The sequence below is a fragment of the Stylophora pistillata genome, chromosome 9 (assembly GCF_964205215.1).
Source record: "Stylophora pistillata chromosome 9, jaStyPist1.2, whole genome shotgun sequence".
Taxonomy (NCBI): domain Eukaryota; kingdom Metazoa; phylum Cnidaria; class Anthozoa; order Scleractinia; family Pocilloporidae; genus Stylophora; species Stylophora pistillata.
The window spans coordinates 13783954-13794224 of NC_142527.1; the positions used below are offsets into that span (position 1 = coordinate 13783954).

Consider the following 10271-nt stretch of genomic DNA (forward strand, 5'->3'; position numbering starts at 1 on the left):
GTAACCTCACACAAGAGGGAAGTCGATGGGCCTGCCCCCATCCCCATGGACACAGACTTGGTGTGTCTATTGGACATCTTTATCAAAAAATTGCGGCCATTGGTAACAACTGATGTCAGTGACAAAGGACGCCTCTTCCTAAAGTCTAGTGGCGCCCCCTATAACAACAGTAAGATTGGTTGCCGGATCTCCGCTTTTGTTGTCAAGAGCGGCGTCTGAGCAGACCAACTTATTGGCGCTACTGACTTTAGGAAGTGGATCGTGACTTAAATGAAGGAGAAGAAGAGGATGGGACAACAGGTGGACGAGGATCTGCTGAGGAGGTTAATGTACCACAGTGATAAAACAGCTACGCAGTGGTACCTGAGAAAGACCTTACGGAGCTAGCAGCTAAGGCCTCCCAGCAGATCGAATCCAACACCAGACCAACTCCTGATAAACTGGGGAGACAGGAGAAGGAAAAGAAGAAAGGAAAGGAAAAGAAGGAGAGGAAAAGCGAGAGGAGAAGGCAGACGAGGAGGAAGAGGGGGACGAGGAGATGGCAGAGCAGCTGGTCATCCACCCTGTGCCCTCAAGCCCTAACAGCAGGCAGAGCAAACTTGATGAGGAGTCCCCAACAGAGATGGCCACCAATACTCTGACCTCCTCAGAGCTTCAATCAGTCGCCTCTGCCTTTAAAACTGACATCAAGGAGGGATTTTCTCCTCGGAAGAAACAAGCCATACAGGTGATGAGAGGCAGTAAGATGCTATCGAAACCGGTAGAGTCTGAGGGCAAAGTGAAAAGTGTGATAGACCACGTTCGATATCTTATCAAAACAAAAGAAACTGTGGACCCATTCGACCTCCCTACGGAGCCTACCTCCTCAAGAACAGACACGTATGTTTCCACCCATCAACTCTCCTTACCATCTGCAGCTTCGTGCGAGTCTGGAAGGTTGCACTGGACTGAGGAAGAGACTGCTGCCATCGAGGCGGCACTTTGCAGCTACGATAGACCATCTCGTATCGCGGAGATAAGGGAAATCTTCAGCAAGTCCACCATCCTCCGTAGGATAATGAAGGAGAACAGCTTTGACCGAGTCCGCAACAAAGTTAAGAACGTTTTTCGAAAACGTTAGTTGTGGGTAGCCTCCGTTCTGCCTTTAAAAAAAATTCCAAAACATCATTAAAAAACATTAAAAAACATTAAAAAACATTAAAAAACAAAACAAAAAACCTAAAAAAACCAAAACAATACAAAAAACCAAAACAAACATCCAAAAAAAAAGTTTGTGTGGTCACTGTTCTATTCTGTTGTCTGATTCTGAGGGATTTATCAGGGATCAAACACGAGCTGGGGTAACCAACCCCTGGGGAGTGCCCCACGAATCCCTCAGTCTCAGGGCAACAGGTAGTTCATGTCACATGACATGTCTTTTATTGTTTTATATGTCGTGTAATGTCATGTAATGTATATGTACTGTTTGTTAACTCCGCCATTGCCCGTCCCAAGCCCGGATGAGAAAGGAGGAGGGTTGGTCCTGGGGCTAGCATCCCCAGCCCGTAAACAACACTTGTGCTACACTGACTCTGGTCTATGACAATGTCTATGACTATGACTATGACTATGACTATGACTATGACTATGACTATGATTTTGTCTATAATCATGACTAAGTCTACCACTTGGCAGTGACTATGACTAATACTATGCCTATGACTATAATGAGTCAGTCACTGTCACAGTCGCAGACAGAGCTGAAATCATATTTGAAGTATTAGATAGAGCCAAAGTCCTAGTAAAGGTTGGGTTTTGCCTGTCTAACTTTGGACCATCGTAACTCTGTTGGATCTCGAAGAAATAAACTGATATTTGGAAAATCTACTACCTAACGCATTGTCTCATAGTTTGCCAACTTTCAGAGCTTAATCATCCACGGTTAAAAAGTTGAGGTCATTTCAAGGAGTGCACCTTACTTAGTGTCTGCCATCTTGGATTATTTGGCCAAGGGGTTGCATGGTCATTTTGGTGAAAATTTTAAATTACCCTCAAACTTCTGCTATAGGTTCACTGATCTCCAAATCGAGTCTCTAGTGCCTTAGAAGTGGTTCTGAAGCCTTAAGAGCAGTTATTCTCACTTAGACCCCTTAGCCCATCTTACACGTTTTACTTGTCAATCTTTCAACCACCATATCTCTCTTGATTCGGCATTTAACTACTTAAAACTTTACAGGTATCTAGTTCCATGCCATGTCTATATGTAATAGAAATTGCAAGTCAAGAGCGCGAGAGATTTGGTAGTTATAGCAGTTCTCATGAGATCAGCCCATTTGGTGTCCGCCATCTTGGATTTTCTGGCCAAGGGGTAGGTACCATGGACATTTTGATCAAATTTTTAAATTTCCCTGAGACTCCCACTATAGGTTCAATCATCTCTGAAACGAGTCTGTAGTGCATTAAAAGTGGTTCTGAAGCCTTAAGACCAGTTATTCTCACTTAGACCCCTTAGCCCATCTTACATGTTTTACTTGTCAATCTTTCAGCCACCATAACTCTCTTGATTCGGCATCTGACTACTTCAAACCTCACAGCTATCTAGTTCCATGCCATGTCTATATGACACAGAAATTGGAAGTTAAGACCGGGAGATATTCGGTAGTTATAGCAGTTCCCATGAGAGCACCCCATTTGGTGTCTGCCATCTTGGAATTTTTGGCCAAGGCCATTTTAGTCAAATTTTTAAATTTCCCTGAAACTCCCGCTATAGGTTCATTCACCTCCAAAATGAGTCTGTAGTGCATTAAAAGTGGTTCTGAAGCCTTAAGAACAGTTATTCTCAATTAGACCCCTTAGCCCATCTTACACGTTTTACTTGTCAATCTTTCAACCACCATCTCTCTCTTGATTCGGCATCTAACTACTTTAAACTTCACAGCTATCTAGTTCCATGCCATCTCTATATGTCACAGAAATTGGAAGTTAAGACGGGGAGATATTCGTTAGTTATAGCAGTTCCCATGAGAGCACCCCATTTGGTGTCCGCCATCTTGGATTTTTTGGCCAAGGCCATTTTAGTCAAATTTTTAAATTTCCCTGAAACTCCCGCCATAGGTTCATTCACCTCCGAAAAGAGTCTGTAGTGCATTAAATGTGGTTCTGAAGCCTTAAGACCAGTTACTCACACTTAGACCCCTTAGCCCATCTTACATGTTTTACTTGTCAATCTTTCAACCACCATATCTCTCTTGATTCAGCATCTCACTACTTCAAACTTCACAGCTATCTAGTTCCATGCCATGTCTATACATCATAGAAATTGCAAGTCAAGAGTGCGAGAGATTCAGTAGTTAAAGCAGTTCCCATGAGAGCACCCCATTTGGTGTCTGCCATCTTGCATTTTTTGGCCAAGGGGTAGCATGGCCATTTTGGTCAAAATTTTGAATTTCCCTCAAAACTCCCGCTATAGGTTCATTCACATCCGAGACGAGTCTGTAGTGCATTAAAAGTGGTTCTGAAGCCTTAAGACCAGTTATTCTCACTTAGACCCCTTAGCCCATCTTACACGTTTGACTTGTCAATATGAATAAAGGCTGATAGTTTCGAAAGGAACTGTTTGGGGCTGCGTCGGTGGGAGTAACGAAATCATTTGGATATATCAACAAAGTTGAAGTGGTAAAGTGGCCACTGTAATGATTAGAAAAGCTCAAAAGGTCATCTTTTGTAATCATTACGGTGGCCACTTTACCATTTCAACTTTGTTGATATATCCAAATGACTTGTCAATATTTCAAACACCAAATTCATGACAAATACGAAAAACCCATGTTGACCACAAAGGAAGGGACGTTGACCACAAAGGAAGGGAGGTCGACCAAAAGGAAGGGAGGTCGACCAAAAGGAAGGGAGGTTGACCACAAAGGAAGGGAGGTCGACCAGGGAGGTAGACCACAGGGGAAGGGAGGTCAACCACAGGGGAAGGGAGGTCGACCACAGGGGAAGGGAGGTCGACCACAGGGGAAGGGAGGTCGACCACAGGGGAAGGAAGGTCGACTACAAAGGAAGGGAGGTCAACAATGTTCCTAACCCTAACCCTAATTAGGTACATCTGACGTTCAGTTCCGCTCCCTTCGAACCTTTGACCTTACAAAATTCTCAAAAAATTTGAAATTTGAAATCTGATATTCTACTTCTGTATGGTAATAGTACTAGTCGAAATGTAAAGCTGGGTGAAGTTTGGCATCATTTGGTTATATTTAAAAAAGTTATTACGGTTCAAAGTCAATTTTGGGAGGGCAACTGAACAAGTCGGGGGAATGCATGAAAAAAAACATAAAATTGCTCCAAATTTGGGCTGCGCATGTCTTTTGGCGTTGAACCTCATGGTTCTCTTGAACTCTCACTGAACCTTACATTTTACAAATCGTTAAAATCGATTAAAAAAAAATTCCGTGTTAGGGTACACAAACAATCTCAAGGTTGAGTTACATCGTCAATGAAATAAGCCTCCATTTTGAAACTGACTTTAACATGTCAGAACACCCTTAATATGAAGGTTCAAGAGCTGAAACTCACACCAGATCCTTATATGGTCCTAACAATTACGCATATGCAATTTCAAGTGATTTGGTCGGGTAATTTTTGATTTATAACTATTTTAGTGTTGGTCCCCCCATTTTTGGCATAGGGAGGGCAACTGAACGGCGGGGTGTTTTTGGTATTTGCGACAAGGCTTTTAAATGATTAGTAACATATTATATATCGATGGAAAGGTCTTGCCAAGCCAAATAATATGGTGCAATTTTTGACTCTTGAATCCTCATAGTTTTCGTGCTATGGCTCCGCAAAGTTTCAAAAAGGAGGGCAAATGAACAATTTTTGGTTAAAATGGTCCTCTTACTAAAACCGTTGAATCTTAGTATGAATTAGGAGGTACATATCAGTTTACACATCATTTGCAAGATAAAGCATTGCTCTAGATTTCTGAACCGTTTCAAGTCCTTTGACTCAAATGGTGCAAAGCTCTAGCCACTCAAAGTCACTACATCGCACCGAAAAATGAAATTAACCATTTTTATGCCATGTTTAGACCTTCCACTTGTACATACTATTAACTTTATAAACTTTGTATTTTACATGATTTTGTAGATAAAGTCTAGTTCTCTTCTGCTGTGGAACAATGTGGCTCAAACCTTAAAAGTTAAGGAGATAGAGCCTCTGAATCAGAGGTACCCTATCGTTTTTCATCAATTTTTGGAAAAATGCCCAACTTTGCAACATCGTAGCTCTCTCATTTCTTAAGCAAATTAAACCATACTTGCATGAGTAGTAGTACATACCTTGGTGTGACTGCCTATTAAGTTTCATGTCTTGAACCTCTGGGGTTGCAGAGTTATAGTCATGCAAAGAAAGGTACCTGTTTTTGCAAGATTTTGCACACTTTTACGTAGGTCAGTTAACTTTAGAAATTTATTAAAAAAATATCAATTCTTCCAATTCTCTTGAAATTTTCAGCATGAAACACTTAAGGAATTGTGCTTTGTTTCTATAAAAATTTGGAGATGATTTCAATTTATAAGATTTTGAATTAATTAACCAAAGTTAACAATGATTGACACCTGTCAATAATTTAGCCCAAGTCTCGTCAAGCATATGGTGTCAAAGAACTATAACATGACTATCATCTATCCAAGTTTAAATATATTCGGTTCATCTGTTCATCTTCTGCACTATCTCAAACTCTCATATGTGCCTACAATACACAATGTGCACATACACAACGCCCTCTTTCAGACAAGCCTCGAGACTGTAAGTACACACTTTTTTTGCTCTATTATTTTTGCTGTTTGGCACCCTTAAAACACTGGGTAGAGGCAATCCAACTATCGGAAGAAGTTTATAAGGTGCTAAGGCACCTTTTTAAACATGTTCTTCACATGGAAAATGGTTCCTTCTGCGCAGGCTTTGGTCAAAGTTTAAGGGTGCTCCTTTGACCATTATGCTATCGAATTACCTCATAATAATAAGCTAAGGAACCTTTTTAGATATTATTTTATGTTTGTCCATGCTATGAGGAACCGTTTGCTGTTTGTTTAGTACAAATTGGTTGCTCTGTTTATGAGTTATGACGTCATTTATGCGAAACTTTGATCGCTAATAACTTTGTTACGCTGACTCCATTTGTGCATCAGTCTATTGCGCTAGATAGGCCTTCACATAGTCTACTTGCCTTCCAATTTTGGTTCAAAATAATAAAATTCCCGCAGAGTTATTAGCGGTTAAAGTTTCGTACAAATTGGTGGACACAAGTTGCTTGGTACTATGCTCTACTCGGTTTTAACGTGAAATCGAGGCTTAACTTTAACTGCCTATAACCCCTAAAGTATGTAATCTTAGGACTCGTTATTGCTGCAGGTAATAGATTGAGCCAAGGGCTACTTCGTCAAGACATTAATTTTACGTGGCACTAGGATAACTGTAAGTACTCATTAAACCAAAAGCTAGTACATTTATGCTAATAACTCCTGCCAAATTCAACTTCTTTACTTAATATTTGGACGTTAAGGTGATATTGCTATGGGCTAGCTGCTGCTAGAAAATCACGTGATCAGATTACATTGCAAAGGAATTACAGGCAGTTAAAGATTTTCTCTTTTTCAAATTGACGTTGTTAAAGGACCTTGGCATACAACTTGAGGACCTTTATTGATTGATAAATTTGTGTTATACTAGTAATACTTCTGTGGCAAGTATCTTGCCGTTGGTTTATCTTGTTTGATGGAGTCCCAAAAAATGGAAGAAAAACTAAGCATTTTGCTGAACCTCTTGGAGCGAGCCGGGAGTGGAGAAGATGAAGTCTTAGAGATGTTTAATGTTCAGGATGGCTACGAGTACAAGGCTCCCAAACCTTACAATCCTGAGAGTGGGAAAATCCAGCTAACCTCCGATATCTGCGAGTTTATGTACTTTCTGGCGTCGATGCAACACTGCCAGCTTCAGCACTGTGAGAGAATTGTCAAGAAGATGATGTCATATGTCTTATATGTCTATGAGATGAGCACAGAGAGCAAGTACAAGAGTGTACACAATCTTAATGGTGCAGATATGCTTCTCGGTTCCTTTAATATTGCACAAGACGTCTGTTCCACCGCAGACATGTTATGTGAAGTCCAGGAGGAGTTTAAAAAAATCGAATGGTATACTGAGTCAGGAAACGAGCTAGAAGGTGTAGATTCTTTGCTTGAAGGAGATAGTGAAGAGGGGGAGAACGAGAGGGACAGAGAGACCCATGAAGAAGAGCAGCAGGTAGAACTAGAAGTGGAGGAGGAGCAGGAAGATCAAGAAGTGGAGGAGGAGCAGGAAGATCAAGAAGTGGAGGAGGAGCAGGAAGATCAAGAAGTGGAGGAGGAGCAGGAAGATCAAGAAGTGGAGGAGGAGCAGGAAGATCAAGAAGTGGAGGAGGAGCAGGAAGATCAAGAAGTGGAGGAGGAGCAGGAAGGAAAGGAAGTAGATGAGAAGAGGAAGATTGCTAACCGCTGAAGTCACCACCAAGACAGGACCTGCCTGGTGGCAAACTGCAGAGGGTACCGCGGTCCGAACCTCAAACGCCATCTTACCAAGGTGCATCTAAGAAAGAATGACATAGCAGAAGAAGACATAGATTGTCTTTTTCAGATGGGTGTAGGCGCCAGAAAGAGGAGAGGACCGCGGATGAAAACAAGGAAGGGCAGATGGAAGCGCTGGTGTCCTAGATCAGGTTGCAGCTACCTAGGGCCCTGTCTCCCTCAGCAATTGCAGAACAAACATAAAACGAAAGTTGGAAGCCAATATTACAAGCTATGCCTTAAGGTTGCTCAGAGGTACAGGGGCATGCATGATGAGCTGAACGAGATGCTACCACCAAGATCTCCCACGCTGAAGAAAAAACTTCCAACTCCACCATTGAAAAGGGCAATGGTGTTGGATGATGATTCCGATGACGAGGCATATGTGCCCCCTATCTCGAAGAAGCGAACGCCAATTTTAAAATGGGTTGATTCAGACAATGATTCATCTTCGCACCTGACTCCCGAGCCCGGGCAAGAAACACCAGAGCCTGAGGAAAGTGACGTGCTCCCACCCACACTCGCGATAGTCAAACCATTAGATGATAACCCATCTTCCAAATGTGCACCAGAGACTGAGGGCAGTGATATAATTCCACCCACACCCTTGAATGTCACAGCATCCACCGCAGCAGATGAAGATTCCTCTGATGACAATGTTTACCCTAGCGAAGAGGCCTTCTTCAAGCAGGTGAACCCAAGGACCAATCGTCACATCTGGCTGGTTGGCTTTTTCCAATATCTTTTTACACCAGCCGCAGGTTATCACAAGGATCAAAATCGCTTACAACACGCCTGTCAGGTGAAAACCATCCTAACCGACATTGACCCCAATGGTGCAGACATATTGGTCTTGGCCGAAGATGAGGGCAGCCGTGTGTGGTTGGACTGGGTAGTTCCCAATTGAACTACCAAAGCTGCAGGTACAATAAAGTCATACTTAACCAGCTTGCAAAAGTTTCTTGAATTCGTCGCCAAAAAGGGCAATCATCCGCATCTACCTTCCATTAAAGAGGACACTAAGGATAGCCTCCACGATCTTGCTGCCAGTCTCAAGGGATGGCGACGGTACGTTACAAAGGACACGTCATCTCAGTGCTTTGAGAAATACTTGAATGACTGTGACAGCCTGTTAACAAAGAAGGAGGTGGACGCAATAATGAACTCAAAGCCTGCCGTAGAGGGGAGAAAGGCGATAATGCTTGCAGATGCCGCGACATCCACAAAGGAGTTGTCAGTGCAGCAGTACTGTGCAGCAAGAGATTTCATTCTAGTGTCGCTTACCAGGGCTGTAGAGACACGGCCAGGAGCACTGGAGAGGGCTACCATGGGAATGTTTAAATCTGCCCGATGGGACAATCAAAACTGCACCAAGGTTATGCTAGTCACATCTCATAAGAGGGAGGCCGATGGTCCCGCTCCAATCGCTATGGACGTGGGGCTGGTAAATCTTGTTGACATTTTCATCCGAAAACTGAGGCCGCTTGTAACTGAGGACGAGAGCAATGATGCTAGAGTGTTTCTAAAGACAGATGGTGCCCCTTACCAGAGGGGTACCATCGGACGTCGAATTTCTGCCTTTATTGTAAAGACTGGTGTTCGCGCAGATAGACTCATAAGTGCCACTGATTTTAGAAAATGGCTAGTGACTGAGATGAAGAGGAAGCAGCGCATGGGGTTAGAGATAGACGAAGAGCTCCTCAGAAGGCTTATGTGCCACAGCAATAAAACAGCCGAGCAGTGGTACTTAAGAGAGAGTCTCACAGAGCAGGCAGCCGAGGCCAGTAAGCAGATAGCTGCGCACACGCAACCCACGCCACAGAAAGAAGCTTCTCACATGCGAGTCACGCCAGAGAAATGGGTAGTAATGGAGATGAAGAGGAAGCAGCGTATGGCGTTAGAGATAGACGAAGTTATCCACGAAAGGCTTGTGTGCCTCAGCAAGAACACACCTGAGAAAGGGTACTTAAGTGAGAGCCTCACAGAGCAGGCAGCTGAGGCCAGTCAGCTGACAGCTGCGCACACGCAACGCACGCCACAGAAAGAAGCCTCTCACACGCTAGTAACGCCAGAGAAAGAAGTTGCGCACACAAGTGTCACGCCAGAAGGAGTGCCCGCCGCAACACTTGCCAAACCCCAGTTGCCCAATGAGTCTGACGAGGAGGCTGTAGTGCCACACCAATCGACTTCGTCACTCTCTTCTGAACAGATCGCCGTCATTCCTAAAGTCTTTAAGGATGACATTACGGAAGGACTACCCCCCGTAAGAAACGGGTGGTGGCATTGATAAAAACTAATACTGTTCTTAGGAAAATTGTCAACTCAGACTACAAGATCCATCAGGTGTCTGACCGAGTTCGTTATCTTATAAAGTCTTCATCTCCTAAAGACCCATTGCATCTGCCTGAGGTGAAACCATCGGAAAGAACCTCCCAATACGTGTCAGGACCACCCTCATCAGATGAACCCAGTTGTCAGTCCGGAAGGCTAGAGTGGACTGATGAAGAGACGAGGGCAATAGAAGACGCATTGTCCACCTTGCAAAAACCACCTCGGAATACAGAACTCCGGACCATATTCTCGGCTTCGCCGGTACTCAGACAGATCTTGCTGGAGAACACGTTTGAGCGTGTTTGGAATAAGGTTAAAAATGTCTTTTATAGACGCCTTCATAAGTGACTTTGTGGC

General features: G+C 43.3%; 1 protein-coding gene across 1 annotated transcript; it reads left to right on the plus strand.

Annotated features, from left to right (window-relative positions):
• The first annotated feature begins 8625 nt into the window (after window positions 1–8625).
• On the plus strand, window positions 8626–9870 carry LOC148723444 (uncharacterized). The gene has a single exon (XM_088734437.1). It carries the CDS (start codon window positions 8743–8745, stop codon window positions 9868–9870), a length of 1128 nt encoding a protein of 375 aa, XP_088590563.1. The 5' UTR covers window positions 8626–8742.
• The last annotated feature ends 401 nt before the right edge of the window (window positions 9871–10271 follow it).